We start from the raw sequence: 17881 nt of genomic DNA on the forward strand, positions 1-17881 counted from the left end.
GGTGAGGGACTATTAAGACAAAGACAAAGAGAATTATAAAATTCTTAGTCACTTAATACATAATAAGCTTTGCCTTACTATGGTTTTGAAGCTTTGTCTTGCAATGATTTTGAAGCTTAAGTTTAAAAATAAGTAAAATTTATAATTAGGTTTATAAAAATATTTTAAAATAATTTATAAGTTAAAATAAATAAAATTACTAAATTTATTAAAATATATTTAAATAATATTTTATTGATTAAAATTTATGTAGTTCAATTAGGGTTTCTTGAATTAATAAATTTAAACATTTTAAAAAATTATTTTAATAATTATAGTTTTAAAAAAAATAGAGACAACATTTCTTGATGAATTTATTCTTTACATAGACCTATTTAAGGATAGGAGAAGAGAATAATAACAACTTTAATTAATGATTTTATTCTTCAAATAGACATTCTTAGTAGTAAGAAAAAGTATACAAATTAGTAATAGATTCAAATTTAGGGAAAAAATATTAACTTTGAAAAAACATCTATACTTGAAGAATAGGTTGAAGTACAAATACATATTTATTAACTTAAAATATTACTAATTTAAAATATTTGTTATTTGCTAACTTTAAAGGTAGAAATATTACACTTATTAAAAATTATTATGACCATCATAAATATCATTATTTATTTTAGAAATATAGTGTTTGATTTTTGGTTTAATGCATAAGTATAATGCAAATAACTGATGCACAACTAGACATCATGAAGTGCACATTCGATTTGAAAGCATTTGAATATAGAATGCATGATTGCAATGAGTATGCAATGAAAAATCCAACACATTTAATTATTTCCAAACAATTCAATCTCAAAGTATGCAAAGACATTGACTCTTACATGACTTAATACAAAGCACACAATTGAAAGTTTTATTGGAATGTAACATAATTGAGATAATGTTAGATCATGTACTAAAAAGGATATTATTTGGTATTTATAACTTGACACTTATGGACAGTCTCATTGAAATTTGAGAGGTTTCTCTCAATATCTCTACAAAATTTGGCTAGAAACTTTCTTCAAAAGCTAATGAATGGATATCATGTTCTAAAAAAATTGTCAACTCTAGATCTTAATTGCAAAGCTAATGATACTAGTGAATCTACAACTAGTGGACTATGTTTTTTCATTATTGGAATACAGGTTTATAGCAAGCGGGTTGCCAGGAAAACTGTCCTAAATTGCAAGAAATTGTCCTGAATAGCAGGAAACTGGTCCTAAACTATAGGAAAAGGAGTCAAATACTTACAGGTTGTATACATCACTAAATACCTAAGCTACAACTATGGCAAATGCTCAAGGCACTGACAATATCACTCAAATTGTGGGACAAAAGCTGGACAACAAAAATTTTGCTTTATGGAAGTTTCGTGTGAAGAATTTTTTGATTGGCAGAGGTTATTGGGACTTATGTACAAGTGATGAGGGTGAACCTAGAATACATGAAAGGAATCCGACAAATGATCAGAAAAGGGCTCATAAGCTATGGACTGAGAGAGCGTGCAAGGTGTTACATTGGTTTTCCTTATGTATATCAGATGCTATGGTTATACAGATTACTAGATGTAGTTTCCCAAAGGATGCATGGGACATACTCATGAAGAACTATGGAAATGTAATACATGCAAGAAAGATTCAGCTGAAGCAACAGTTCAATAACATGTCTAGGAATGGCATAAGCATTTAGGCCTACACTACAGAGATCAAGAACAAAACGGATCAGCTTGCCACCATTGGATCTTCAGTGTCTGAGGATGATATGATTGTAGTGACATTAAATGGACTTGGCAAAGAGTATAAAGCATTTGATATGTCTATTTCTATGAGAGCTGAATCCCCTGATTGGGATGAGTTGATTGCTTTGCTGCTGCATGAGGAAGTTAAGCTTGGGCTGAATACAAGTTCTAGTACGTCTCAAAGCAAAGACATTGTTCTTTACTCTAGCCAGCGTGGTAGAGGCGGCAGAGGCCGTGGCTCTTTTCAAGGTCGAGAAGACACTCGAAATACTTATGGACAACATAAACAGAATGCCTGGCATGGCACAAATACACAGGCGACTTTAGAGGCAGGAGAAAATCACCCCATGGTAGAGGTGGTGGATCTGGTTCATGGCAGTCAAATGATCAGTCAAACAGAGATAAGGACTATCATTACTACAGTAGATATGGACACATTGCAAAGGATTGTTACAAGAAGCAGGGAGATATGAAGGCAAAGGGCAAACAACATGGGTACTATGCATCTTCTAGCGGTGCTCATAATGAGCAGGTTGACAGATTGTTTGCCATGTAGCATGTATCTAAGAATGCATCTAGGCAGAACAGAGATGAGAGATGGTACATTGATTCAGGGGCTTCAAATCATATGACACCCCATGGAGAATGGTTTGATGAGATGGTTGCATGTTCATATGGTTATGTGTGTACAGATGACACCCAACATGACATTTAGCACATAGGAATTGTTCCATTGTTGATGCTTGATGGCAAGAAAAAGAGCCTACATGATGTATTACATGTACCTACAATAACCAAGAATCTTTTGTTAGTTGGACAGATGACATAACAGAATCAGCAGGTGAGATTTAAAGAGATGGATGCTTTGTTGAAGAATATGGTAATGGCTGCAAATTGATTACTAGAGGCTGAAGAGATGGCAAAATGTTTACTCTTGATGCATCAATTCCAAAATTGAAAGCAACCATGTTTGCACATGATGATGGTGCTATACGGGATGTTGAGATATGGCATAAGTGGATTGGCCATGTGAATGTAAAAAAGCTAAAATCTATGCAGCAGAAGGAGATTGTGTTTGGACTGCCTAAGCTCAAGTATCATGACTTTGGACATGTATGCGATGCATGTCAGTTTGGAAAGCAAGCATGGTTTTCATTAATGAGACGTGCATGGAATAGCTCACGACCCTTGCAGTTGGTACATTCAAATGTATGGGGTCCATCTCATAATGCTTCGTTTGGTGGTGCTCATTACTATGTATCCTTCATTAACGATTTCAGTAGGTATACTTGGCTTTACATACTGAAACATAAGGATGATGTGTTTGATGCATTCAAGGACTTCAAGAAGCATGTTGAAAATGAGTTGAGCTGTAAAATTTCATGTCTTAGATCAGATGGAGGTGGAGAATATGTCTCTAATTACTTTGACAAGTACCTTGCTAAACATGGGATCAGAAGACAGTTAACTTGCAACTATACACCATAGCAAAATGGTGTAGCAGAAAGGAAAAATAGGGTATTGATGGAATCAGCAAGAGCTATGCTGAATGAGAAGAGTTTGCCAAATGGTTATTGGGCTGAAGCAGTAGTGACTGTTGTCTATGTGCCGAATAGAACTCCTACATTACGGATTCATGATGTAACTCCATAATGTAACTCCATATGAGAGGTTGTATGGTCATAAGCCTGACATTTCACACTTGAATGTATTTGGAAGCATTCCATATGTGCATGTTCTTGATGAAAAGAGGAAGAAATTGGATCTTAAAGTTGTCAAGAGTGTTTTCCTTGGTTATGCACAAGACCGGAAAGCTTACAAGTGCTATGCACCATCTATACATGAGACATTGATTAGTAGAGATGTTCTTTTTGATGAGCTGGCATTGTGGTATGGTAATCCTGTTGCAGTGGCTACTGATGGATCAGCTGGCACTAGTAATGTTGAAAATACACCTACAGTGAGTACATCTATGAGTGGTCCTACAGGTGATGGGTCACCTACAATAAGTCCTTGGTTAGGACGCTTGCGGAGTCGTACTCCTACATCCACTGACATGGATATGTCAGTAAGGGGGAGATTGGATAAGGGAAAATAAAATATGCTTGAGGATGTGATAGGTCCACTTACAGCAGGTTATGAGTCATCCAACAGTGATAGCTTGGATAGTGAGTTGGGCATTTTGTCTATTATAATGCATGGAGCACGTCAAAGTCGTTATGTACCGCCTCATGAGAGGCAAGCTCAGAGTGAGCCACAGTTATGGAGATATGAGAGAGTCAGAAAACCAGTTGGCAGGTTTACACATAGTGGTTATTCAGCCTGCCATTATGCATATATGGCTAGTGTAACAAGTTACAAAGAATCTTCAAAGTTTGATGATGTAGCTACAAATGATAATTGGTGTGCTGCCATGGATGAGGAGTATGCAGCCCTAGCTAAAAATGAGACATGGGAATTGGTTGAGTTTCCTAAAGGCAAAGTCCCCATTGGCTGAAAATGGGTGTACAAGGTTAAGTGCAAGTCAAATGGTTCATTAGAATGCTATAAGGCCAAGCTGGTTGCAAAAGGGTATGCACAACAATATGGCTTGACTATGAGGAGACTTTCAGTCTAGTGGCTAAAATGGCAATAGTCAGAACTGTCATTGCTTTGGTAGCCTGCAAAGGCTGGAAATTATGGCAAATGTATATCAAGAATGCTTTCTTGAACAGTGATTTGGTTGAGGAAGTATATATGGAGCAGCCTGAAGGCTATGTTCACGCGGACTTTCCTACACATGTATGTAAGCTGAAAAGGGCTTTATATGGACTGAAATAGGCACCCATCATGGAATGCTCGGATCAACACTTATTTACAACAACATGGATTTAGATTGGGTGATGCAGATCACAGTTTGTTCATGAAGAAGACAAATCATGGATATGTGTTTTTAGTGGTTTATGTAGATGATCTTATCATCACTGGAGATGATAAAGAGGGCATTACTGAAATTAAATCATGTTTACATGCTAAATTCAGAGTCAAAGGCCTTGGTGAACTAAAGTATTTTCTTGGGATTGAGGTAGTCTCTACGCCTCAAGGTATATGGCTACTACAAAAGCAGTATGCTCATGACATGTTACAGAAGTATGGTATGGTTGAATGCAAGCCTATGGATGGAGACACCTCTTGATCAGAATGTCAAGCTGTAGATTGATGTTGGGAATGACATAGAGAATGTGACCATGTATTGACAGATGGTGGGTATCTTGATATACTTGACTATTACCCATCCTGACTTATGTTATGCAATTGGGCTGATTAGTCAGTTCATGTAGAAGCCTCGCAAACCACATTTAGATGCAATCATGAGGATCATGAGATATTTAAATGGTACTATAGATTATGGGATGTTTTATGCATATGGAAAATCCCTTGACTTAACACGGTTTACTGATGCTGATTGGACTAGTTGTGCCTATGACATGAGGTCAACCAATGGTTATGCATTTGGATTGGGCAGCAGTATGATTAGTTTTAGCAGAGTAAGAAATAGCGTACTCTTGCATTGTCTAGTACAGAAGCTGAGTACAGAGGAGCTGCCTTAGCGGCTTGCGAAGCAGTTTGGTTGATGAAACTGCTAAAAGACTTGGGAATACAGTTGGAAAGCAGAGTGAGATTGCATTGTGATAACCTCAACAATGTTATGTTGGCTAGCAATCATGTCTACCATGCTAGGTCCAAACATATTGAGGTTCACTACCATTTCATCAAAGAAATGGTTCTTACACGACAAATTGACTTGATTCATGTGAAGATTGAAGACCAGGTAGCAGACATATTTACTAAGTCACTTGGTAAAGAAAAAATCATATACTTTAGACAACTACTTGGAGTTTAACAGATGGTTTGAGTTTGAGGGGGAGTGTTAGAATATCAAGCTCCCATTACTCTTGAGTCAGTCTATCTTTATGTGTGTGACCGACATTAGCTAGATATAGTTATACACATGTGTGACATTCAATAAGTTGGTGTAGTTAGTGACTTCACCACAGTTAGTCCTTGTTAGTCATACCTATGTGTGTAAGTCTCTTTCAGTTAGTATGATGGAAGAATAATGGAAGAAGAACAGCAATGAGCTAAGGCTCATCTTTTGCTCCACTCTATCTCTCTCCCTCTCTTCCAACACCATTAAAACAACTAGTGGCAACAAGGTAACCAAGGCTTGTACCCTTCCAGGTTCTTAGGTGTGATCCTCACAATAAGCTTCTCTTTCAATGATGCAACCTCCATGCCTTGATGTTTGGCCATTTTCCATTGTACATGTGGTTTTCCATCCTGACATGATGTCCTATTTCTCGTTCCATTAATCCTGGTCTGATTATTTTCTCAAGAAAGGCTAATCAATGATCAACATTTGTAGCATAGATTGTCCCAAACTACTACTTGCACTCTTGGCTTCTCACTTGAAGTTATAGCAATTGCTCTACAAAAAAGCAGGCCTTATATCATGTCCTTGCCAGATAGAACAACTTGTTGCTCTTGTGGAGGCCTAGGAACATGCAAACTATTGCACTTCCCTTGGCTAACACATCTTATAGAAGATGGTTGCTGCACCAAAACTCTTCCTATTTCTAAGTTTGAAGCATCTTCAATCCTTCTTTGCTCTCTTTGAATGATCTTTAGTACACGCTCTATGGTGGTTGGAAAGATCATTAATAGAACCTCCCTCTTTGTGAAATGTACAGCGCTACCAACAACCTCTAGTTTCAATATAAGCTGTAATGCTCTTGCGATTAAGATTCTTTTGACAAGTATAAGCTTGTTCATGAAGCTTCCAAATGCAATGGCAAGACATTACAACTGATAGCTTAGTGAAATGGTTAACATCTACAATTGTATTGTTGTTTATAGGTCTTTGTATTTGTGCAAACTACACAAGCTAAACACATGGCAAAAATGACCTTAAAGCTTGCCATGGCACTACTCCTCTTCAAGATTATGAGGAGAGGAACACTGTTATAGCAACTCCCTTGGTCAAGAAGACTTGCTTTTTGAGAAAGAAGTAGATTTCTCCATGGATATTTGTTTGAAATCTTGAGAAAGATAGAGAAAGAGTCTATTCTTAAAAAAGTAACAGGACTTTTACTTGTCTCTAACCCTTGTAGGTAAAAGTCCATTGTCATCCGTTGTCATATCTATTCCTTCTTGCTTCACAGATCTCCAAAGTTGTCTTCTTTCAATTGTAGGTGTCCTGAAAGTTGCTGCTAGTCACAATCCATGTTCTATACCTGCATTACTTGTTTGAAATAGAATCTTTTGATATGAAATATTGAGAAATGAATAGAGAAAAATGGCTGGAGTGGATCAAAAACCTAGAGCTCTAATGCCGCTAGTCATAAAGGGACCTAAGAGGAGAGAGAAAGAAGAAAGAGAAGACTATAGGAAAGAGAGAAGAAGAGTGCAGAGGTGAGAGAAAGTCTAGACGAGGAGAGAGAAATACTAGAAGTGAAGAGAGAAAGATAGGAAACAAGGAGAGAGATGGTTGGCATCCATGAAAGGATAGGAAGAAGCTTGAGAGGTGAAGGACAAAGTTGTATTATTGTCAAAAAATATATGGTCTTGTACATATGTCCTTTACACCTTTTATATGCCCTTAATTTAGCTCTTTACATATAGTAAATACTAGCTTATAAGATTATAGTGTTTATTCTTCCATTTGTAGCAATCCTTCTTTATATGTCTCCTTTTATTACAAAAGAATCATTCCTCATTCTTCTTGCTAACTGAATCATGAAAAAGTGATATTCTCTGATGTCAACTAAGTGAAAATGGTTAAAATCATTGAGATGGTTGGACATAGAAGTCCCTTCTTCCATGCAAAGATCAATGAATTTTTTGAATCAATTAACCTGCTAAACAATACCTTCCTTTTCATATAAGTCATATATCTCTTCCATATACCAAACTCACCATGTCATGCCTTTTATACTAATTACACAAAATTTGAGAGTGTCAACATGATAGTAGAGTATGCCAATTCATCCGTTTCTTCCCATACATTTGTATATGTGTGCTCAACCTTAACACCATTGCATTTGATTGGCTTTACATGCTTCTTTTGAAACGGCACATTATAGATTTATTCTTTCCAATGAGAAAAATTAGTGCCATCTAATTTTTCAATATTAAGAAATGCATTTTTGAACATTAAAGAGAGATCCATAGTCATTGCAATGTGCCAAACTACAAGCAACTAAGATATTATCAATTTCAAGATTAAGAAGACCAACAAACCAAGATATGGTTAATTGCGAGACTAGAAGACCAACAAATTCCAAAAAATTGAGTGCTCATCATAATGGCCAATCAATAGCAAAGGCAATATCAAAACAACTCAAGCAGTCTTCCATGCATACCAATATTTTTACAAACTTTTCTTGTAGTTTTCTAGTTGTTTATCTCAACCAAACCATCATCTAAAACACTTGCATCTTGTTTCTACATAGTGTAAAAACGGTTCTAACTTATTTGATATTAGTCTAAAGGTTAAAGAGAAGATTCTTCCTTAATATTATTAAACTATTGCCTTGTAGCTTCCAAAATATGAAAAAGATTGGGGAGATATGAATAGCCCAAATCACCAAAATGTATTGAAATAGGTCATCTTCATCAATACCAACCTCATGTAGTAGTATGATGCACAATACAACCCATAAACATCACGATCTCACCAAAACATCAACTTTGTATCTTTTTTCCTTCTTTGTAGTAGACCCCCTACTTCAAAATAATAATCATGCACCCTACTTATCCACTTAAGTTGACCCTTGCTTCTAGAATAGCAAGTTGCCCCTATGCTTGCATGCATTGGATACATAGACCAAAACCTCTTTCCAAGAATTCCAAAACCAAGCTATTTAGACTTGAATCTAGCCACTAATGAGGCTATTCAAAGTAGCCAATTTGGGCAATGGAATCCCTCAAGTTGAGCCTCAATGGATCCTCAAGTCGGAATGCCTATTTGACTTAGATGTAGAGCTCAGTAATGAGAATAGTACCTCTTTCAAGACAAGTTTCAAGATGCAAACAGCAAGCATGAAAGTCACAACATAAATTCTAATCCTCAACTCGTGATGATGCTTGACTCCTCACACTCCCAACTCCAAACTTGAGCTCCCATGAGTGTTGCTCCAATACCAATTGAGAGGGAAGCAATGGTCGAAGTACAATAGCATCAAGGGGGAGAGAAGCACACAAGAGGGTTTAGTGGGTACAATGAATGGCACCCTTATTCTTTGTTATCTTCACTTGTATATGACTGTATAGTATGTACTTATACAAGGGGTTCCCACTTGGCTATTGGCCATTGGCCTTTATCCTAACACTTTAGACACATGATAGGTATGGCCTGCCTTCTTAGGGATACATAAAATAATCTATGTTGCTCAAACATTATCTTCCCCAATGTCATCTCAATGAAGGCCAACTCTTAAAAAGCGGCTTCTTAACTCTTCACATCTTGGAGACTTACTATTTTAGAGTGCACGTGGAAGGGGGTTGATGATGGCAAAGAGCATGCCTCCTTGAACCAATCCAAATGGCTTTGATTGACTACTTTGATGGATGGGTGGTCCTCGGTTAAGGATGATCCTTGTCTTTTCAAGAAGTTTCACAATAAAGAGCTACAGAGATGGTATGATTGTTGGGATCTAAAGTAGTTACCCTTCTTGCCTCTTCGGGAGATTACCACAAGGTTTGGGCCAACCAAAAAGGAAGAGGAGTGGGTTGATGTGGTCTATGCTAATCAACATGAGAGTTGAGCTATAATCTATTTTAGAGTCTATTCTAATCCCCTTATCTCCCTAAGACCATGGAGGTTTGGAGATCCAAGTTCTCATGTGCTAAACTAAAGATGTAGAAGTGTAGACTTAAGAGGGTACTATGGTCTACCATGCATTCACATAATGAATATCTGCTTATGAAGAGTCACTACTATGTACCTTTCCACCAAAGACAAACCCTCTACAATGTTGAACATATCCCCCTTATGCATATTCTATGGAAGAGAAAAGGAATAAGTCCCTCACTTTGTATGGGCGTGTCATGAGGTTATCTTTGGTCTAAGACTAGTATATGGTCAAAGAAGGTAGGATTTGATGGTAGTACAAACGTGAGGGTCACTCCTTTTGGTGATCAAGGGTGACACAATGAAGAAATGCGTAAGTTGTAAAACCACACTAAAGGTGTCCTCATTAGATCTATTCGGTGCTTAAGGAATGCTAATATCCATCATAGAGCAAAGTACCTTGGTTTTGCTATCCTCCAAAAGGATGCGATTATGATCTATAAGAAAAGCAAGTACCATGTGTTTAAGATAGCTTCAAGGAAGACATTAAAGCTAGTCCAATCCTTTTGCTCTACAAGTACCGACCTTTGTGAGTCATTTTCCATGTAAATACTTATAATTCTTTAATATAATCTCATATCAAAATCATTTATTATAGTCACACATTACTAAGAAAATATGTACCCTCTTTTACTAGTATTAAATTTTGATGGATTAGTTGACTGTAAGGGTGTGTATAAGTACATACCCAAAGGGCTTTGATATAATTATGTATCCTTCTAAACTATCTATTTATAGCTATGGAATCCATTTATAATTATGGAACATTGCATAATTGAATTTCAAGATATAAATGTATGTTCAAGAGAACTATGCATCATTATTTTCTAGTGCCTAGATGTCCTAGTCTTAACTCCTCATGAGTACAAACAATGTGGTTCATTCTAGCATATGACTTTGAGATACAACCTTGGTGCTATCTTTATTAAGAAAGCTAATTAAAAAAAACCCAATTTAAGGACATTCCTATGTAGGGCCTTGTGGTAGGGTTCAGAAAAAAGAAATTATTGGATCATACATAGATCCTTCCAAGTTCTTGCTTCGCATTGAGCAAGAATTTAGAAATAGGAAACTTTCTTCATGTTTTTGAAAGTTATGACTAAACCATATATTTTTAGAATCACACTTTTCCTTCTCGCATGATTTTGAGAAGGCTTTTGTGAGACTTGAACTGGTTCTAGGGTAAATGAGCTAGTTAAAAAATAGGTACCAATAATATGACACTTTTTTGTTTTTGAGGAGCTCTAGTAACGTAATATGTGCGTAACATGGATGTTTGGTTTTGTGGCTTCTGTGAATGACTTAGAGCCTTTTAATTTGAGGAAGTGGGTTCCAATGCCATCACTCTTTCGGGTCATGATTCCTTTTTTTGTTTCAAGGTGCCTTATTGTGACCCTATAAAATGTCTTTTTTGTTAGTCATGATTTCTCTTTTTGCCTTTGCTGCTGTGGTGTGAAGTGTTCGAGCGAGAAATTTTTTGTTCTCCAAATGTGCAATACATGAGCAACACTCCTTAGCATGAGAAAATGGTCAATTGCTATGGATTGATGGAGAGCGACACATCTTTAGTTGGGGTGTCACATAAGTGGCTCCTCTACCCTCAAGGCAAGATCAAGGGAACCCACATTTTCTCAATCTCAAGTATTTGTGTGCGGGGTGAAAAGGAAGGTTGGAAGGACCTGCCCAAGCCTCAATTTGGGGGTGGGAGGGCCCCCTGATGCCCTAATAAAGGGGGCACCGTAAAGGAGAATTTGAAATCACCCCGCCCAAATTCAAACAAGCCCATTAACAGCAACTGATCGATGGTGGATCTGCAGCATATATCGATTGTGCCATGACCCATGCGCAGGTTTATGGAATGGGCTCTAATGCAGGCAGACCTTGACAAAATTAGAGACATGGCATTTCGATCTCCATCTCTGTGGATTGAACTGGTGCTGGTATGCGCGCAGTTACCATATACCTCTCTGCCATTGACCCTGGGCTTATATGATTGTCATTACTGATTGACTTCATCTGGTGCAAATTACAATATTTGGAGGAGGTGCACCCTTTTGTTAATGTCTTGTTAGCCTGTTGAGAAAATCTGTGGCAGCTCATGATGGTTTTGGCAGCCAGAGTAGACACAGGGTTGCGTGTATGCGTGCACACCATCGGTGTAGGCAGGCTTCTCTGTTTCAGTGATGAAAATACATATGTCAGTGGCTAAAATGCCCTTGATGGGCTTTCCAACATCGCCTTTCTACATCTGCAATGCTTGCACTGGACAAGAGGTTTTTGACATTTTCCCATGTGGGAAAAAGGGCTCTTTGCCTTTGTTTTTCCCTCTGGTATTCAACATCATGAGCTTATGCTGGGGACGCACTAGATATGGTTGGGGGCAGGGAGACTGCTGGTCCCCACCCTGAGCTGACAGCCCCCAGCCCAAGCTCACAATGCTGTTGAAATTGACAATATGGGAATTACAGTGCTTCTTGTGGCATGTGCATCCTTGATACAGAGCAGTGCTCCAGTTGTATGTACAGGAAGCATGAGTAAAAGTCTGATAGGTTGCTCTGCTAGTGGCACACATCTTGAATAGAGGTTTGGGTTGCAGTGTTCACACAAATCCTCGGCAGTTTCTTGCAGGCAGTTGTATGACCTTGAATGTCTGAGAAACCCCTGTACTGTGTCTTGTTTATGGCATTGGATTGCTGGACAGATTTACCAAAATATAGTTCTCGAGGATTTGTTTGCAAGCTTTCATTTCTAAATCAGATCTTGTAGTACATGCTATACATTGAGGAAGCAGGAGTGATATTATTTTTGCATCTAGACAGACTCTGGTAGCACAGAAAGTGCCATGAGTGGAATTAAATACAAGTTGAGATTGTGAGTTCTAGACATATATACAGCAGATATGGCCCATTTGCAAATGCAGAAATTTTAACAGTTTCCATAGTTCTGAAGTTTCATTTTTTGAAGTTCATTGATGGTACCAACTTTGCTGCACAGTGTAGGCTTTGAACAGGTGATTTTACTACATTTACTCTCTCAGGCTGTGCAGCTGCAGACTAGTGCTAGCTGAGAATGCCATTGATAAATCAACATGGCCATTGTGATCAAGATTAGCACATATTTTAAAGTAAATTTGGTAGGAAAATTGGAAGTTTTGTATACAATATTTGTGTGTCTATCGACTAGAATACTGTGAATTCTTCAGATGGCAGCACTGGCTATACTGAGAGTTGAACTGTTTACATGAGGCATGTAATAACCCCACTTTCATACTAATTTGAACTTTTAATAGAACATCACGGATGCAAACTTCCTGACAAATAGATGATTAATGACCTGTATTTAATGCTCAACTTCCACATTGCAGGTTGGACCTTGGGTCCCCAGTTAGGCATTTGATTGACTGCAAATAAAGTGAGGATGATTTGCTGGTTTGTTGTGAGCTTAAAATTTTTGTAACAAAGAATGGGTATCAGTAGTCAGGCATTTAGAACAACACGATTTTTGCTGCTTGTTCTAAGTGGCCGACAAATGTTCACATTGATCAATAATGATGGATTTAACTATCATCTTGTATTCTGAAGTATTAAGGATGGTTTCTTTGAAGTGGCTCATTTGCCTGTACAATGACTCATGCCTCCACCTTTGAGTCAGAGGAGTTATTCTCAGCCTTTATGGTTTGATCATCTTTAGCAGGGTTCTTTACTTGGGGGTCTAGCAAGTTGAGTGGTAGTGCCACCTGTGGGAACTTATTTAGGGGAGTTGGCCAATACTCGTCGGTTGCAAGAACCTGCATCAACAAGCACCAGATAAATGAATGTTAAGTATCTATGAAAAACTTATCCACAAAAGGCTGCTATGTGCAGTGCTGCTCATGCACCTGAGGCTTGACCTGGTCAGCCATTACCAGCTGATAGGTGGGCAATGGATCACCATGCTGGCAACTTGCCAACGTGGGATCTTTGCAAGAAATGAGTGCATAAGCATACTGCATTTAGATCAAACTGCAGTGCAAAGTATGTGCTCTTGCTATAGCAGAAATATCCATCTCTAATTCCTACCACTTGATATAAATGTGCATGGCATAAACCACTACCTTCACTTGGAGCTGAAGGAACTTGACATAGTTTATAGCTTTCTCTAACATGGTTACAAGGTCAACCTGCACATGTGATTTCCATGTCAGGTTATGAGGTTTAAAACCTAAATGGCTGACTGTTTTTCAACTTGATCAATACAATGAGAATTTGATTCATTTATTGCGCAACTCACCTTAGAGCCATTGGGCACAAGCTGCTGCAAGGTCTTCAGACGCTCGCTTATCCTCTCCCTGCGATGCTGAAGGATTGAACCATTGACCTTTTAGTTTTGGAACTAACCAAATATTTAACGACTATATGAAGCAATCATACATATGAACATTGCAACTGATCTAATGATGTTTCCATTCTACCATTGACAGACATCTTTCACCTTAGCAATTTGGAATGCATAAAGTTAGATTTACGTCTAGTGCAGCTGTTGTATTGTTTCTCGATATTTACAAGTTCTTGACCATTTCCGTGTGGGAAAAGGGGGGTTTTTTCTCTTGTTTTCTCCAATACTGTTCATCATTATGAGCTATGTGGTTGGAGGAAGGGCGCTATGTGGTCCCTCCCTTGTAAAGCTCATGATGTTGTCATCATTCACAATGTTGGAATTATTGTGGGGATTCGTATAAAAATTATTATGATAGACTTTTTTTCAAATTAGCTGTTCTCGAGCATGACAGTGAAAACTAGAGCACTGGTGCAACCGAATCAATTGTATATTCATTCTACGGAATACTAAATTCTTTTGGGTTGAGAGAGAGAGAGAGAGAGAGAGAGAGAGAGAGAGAGAGAGAGAGAGAGTTTAAGCAAGATGCCATAGTCTATCTGTTATCTTGATTCTGCCTTACCCTTGCAGCAACGCTCTGAGGGTCATTGGCACCACCTTGTTTTGCTTTAGAGGCCGGCTTGGGGTTATGTGGGGGTGTGCCCTTTGATGATGGATGATTATTGTCACTATTGTTGATTGTCATCACGCCAGCTATGCTAATGCTGCCCATGCAGTTCCACGATACAGATCTCTTGAGGGGTGGGGCACCTTCCTGGATATCGTCAGCCTGCAACCAACCCAGTTCTTACTATTTAGTTTCCATGTATGGACAGTAAATACTGCAGTGCATGAAATAAAAACTATATTAGGTAGCTAAATCACCTTCCTAGGCATAAAACTCATGACCTAATGTATTTCTAAATCGAAATACGTGTGGTTACAGTAGTGCAACACCTTTAATAAAGACAATTACACTGCACCATCCATGATTTCTCATAAATATATCGTGAAATAAGAATGTCGATCCATGCACATTAATCCCTCTCTAATTAAGGACAATGCATCATCAGACTTATATTACAGGTGCATATTCATCATAATTTACTGGAAGTTGGTATTGTAAAAATGCTTATAATTTGCACGCATACACAGTATTGCATGGGATATAAAAAAGAAAGGCATGACATAACATTACACAAAATCCGGGAAGGAACTCACAAGACTGAAAAATGCTTGTTGATCTGCAAGAATTACTCTACTTGAAAAGGACAATGCACCATCATGAATATGTTAATTGTTCAATCATCTGTCGTGCTAAATTTGATGAAAGTGCTAATCTTTAGACATCAAGAAAACCACATTGCATGGAAAATCCGACTGTCAGATGTTCTGTACCAGCACATGAATATATGAAAGCAGAGACAATGAGCATCAACTTGTTTGTACTAATGGTACACCACCACCTAAAACCAAAACATTGAAGCTCTCAGGGATGGAAGTCTTGAGTCTGAACTATTAATTATCAACAGGATTTTAACTGAACTGAGAATAATGCCACACAAAGTTAGAGACTCCTGGGATTCGATAATTACCGGGCATCGCCGTTTGTTTGGGGGTTTGGAAATTCTAGCTGCACCAGTAGATGCATGTGGTGCATATTCTCTAGCTTCCCAAAGATTTCCTTGAACACATTCCTCTTCATCTTGCTCTACAGAAGAGCAACTATCTTTATAATTGATGCTGCTTCTCAGCTTTTGGTCATTCCTTAGGGCTTGATCCGCTTCATTAGTTGCCACTGATCCGGACATTGCCGGAGCTACATGATGATGATGCAAGATCCGTGCAGAGGCCGGATCACTATTAAGTAGGGCATGGCTATCGGGTTCCCAAAACTCAAAGCTGTGGTGACCCATGTGATCAGGGTAAATAGGCCGAGATTGTGAATGATTTAGTATGGGATGCCCTCCTTGAATATTATGTGGATCCCCCATGTGAGCATAAGCTTGGGCTTGGCTCATGGCAGTTATTGGGATCATCAGTCCCTGCGAATAGGACTCCTCTTCAGCATTCCCGTCATGCTGAAAGAAGTGGCGGTGAGTTTGGTGGCTGTTATGGTAGGGATCCACATGATCAGTCTGAAGGTACAGGTCACAGTCATAAGCTGAATCTGCGTGTTGCTGCATGTAAACAGGGTTGAAGTAAGAAGCAAAATCTGGATCCACGGCGGGATGTGTGTGACGATAAGCATTGTTGTGCATGACATATTGATCCTGAGTAAAGAGGATATTGCTGGCATGGCTGTGTGGCAGCCTGCTGGAAGCAGCAGCATGTAGCATATCAGGATGGTGGGAAGGAAAAGCAACAGCCTGAGATGCCGCTACAGTTTTAGCCATTGAGTTGTTCAATGAGAGACCATGAGGGGAAGAGGAAGAGGAAGAGGAAGTGAATGTGGGTTCTTCAATAGAGGAAGAGCATGAAGGTGTAGGCCAAGCAGTTCTGGGCAACAGGAAATGTGTGGAGCTGCAGTCATCTGCAAGGAGTTGCTGCATGCTCCCAGTACTGTTGTTGTTATTGTCGTTGGTATGATGGTGATGGTGGTGAGGGCGTGAGCTGACATCCAAGTTGAGAGCCAGAAGCTCTGATTGAGGACTAGAGGATGTAAGAGAGTCACTGCATGAGTTTTTGGAGTTGTTGTTTGATGAAGCTTTTAATACTGCATTGGAGTCAGCTTCTGAGCCAGATGAGAAATGAAGAGCTTGCTGAAGCTCTAATGGAAGCTGATCTTGGTCATCCTCATTGTGCATCATAAAGCCCTTCACATTTCCTTCCATGTCTTAATTGATCCACTGGCACATCCGCAGTGAGTCCGCAGTGGATGTGTCCCAATAATACTGGCACACTAGTTTCAGTTGTAATAGGACCCTGAAAAGGGTGTTCACAATATATACTCTGCAAAATCAAAAAGAGGCTATTTATTAGCATAAAGTTGAAATGTCTATTGCTTCAAGACTTACTCTATTCTAGAGCATAAAGTATTAGAACTGATCGTTAGCATAGGAAGAAACCTCAACACTTGTGATCATAGAAAGCACACAATATCAGCCCTCATGCAATGCTCAGCTAGAATTAACGTCAGACTTGATAAAAGTGATGAGTTCCTAAGATAGATGATGATCTATTACAACGTTGTGCAATGCTGCACAGTACATGTAAATCAAGCTAGGCTTGATTCAAGTGATTGGTGCTAAGATACATTCTGATCTATTGCCACATTGTCCAATCCTGCATAGTACATTGTCCTGTCACAGGCACAATATTGCAGCCTGCAGCCGTGCGAGTGTGATTTGCTGTACACCATGTGCGGACATGTAGACCTGTGCATGCACAACTGTACATATGAGACACAGATGCACATCCCCAGTAAACATTAAGAAATGGAGGAAACATGAAAGGTCACCTGAGGGAGAAAGCTTTTGGTGGGTGCTTATAGTCTGCTGCTAGCGCTGTTTGTTAGATTCATTAATGATGGGCCTTATGTGTAGATAGACTGGTCAAATAGGTGTGATCTTGAATTGTAATTGATCGATACAGGAAGGGATGATTGAAGGACGATTTGATAAGTTATATTTGGAGATTGATCAGACGCATGTAGCTGCAGCGTATACGCCTAGTACAGCAGCAAATCTAATGAATGCGAAATCGAAACAATGCAGCACTAAACAGGCAGGTGCGTGATGAGATTGTGGGCAGGCTAGGTGATTCGATGGCGGATGGGCTGAGGGACTAATTATTCATGAGCTGATGATCAGTGGGACAGAAGAAGAAGATATGGAGGCAAGTGATGTTTCTGAGAGGAAGCAGGT

At 38.7% G+C, this 17881-nt stretch overlaps 1 protein-coding gene across 1 annotated transcript; it reads right to left on the reverse strand.

Annotated features, from left to right (window-relative positions):
• Nucleotides 1-12666: 12666 nt before the first annotated feature.
• LOC148039554 (uncharacterized) lies at nucleotides 12667-17395 on the reverse strand. Its single transcript, XM_087665202.1, has 6 exons — nucleotides 17312-17395; nucleotides 15611-16967; nucleotides 14599-14805; nucleotides 13932-13997; nucleotides 13756-13821; nucleotides 12667-13449 (listed from the first exon to the last, which is right to left on the reverse strand). Exons 2-6 carry the CDS (start codon nucleotides 16847-16849, stop codon nucleotides 13291-13293), a joined length of 1737 nt encoding a protein of 578 aa, XP_087521328.1. The 5' UTR covers nucleotides 16850-16967; nucleotides 17312-17395; the 3' UTR covers nucleotides 12667-13290.
• Nucleotides 17396-17881: the final 486 nt, after the last annotated feature.

This window comes from Lygodium microphyllum, chromosome 2, assembly GCF_053477565.2.
Source record: "Lygodium microphyllum isolate KBCC chromosome 2, Lygodium_microphyllum_v1.1.10, whole genome shotgun sequence".
In the NCBI taxonomy this organism is placed as follows: Eukaryota; Viridiplantae; Streptophyta; class Polypodiopsida; order Schizaeales; family Lygodiaceae; genus Lygodium; species Lygodium microphyllum.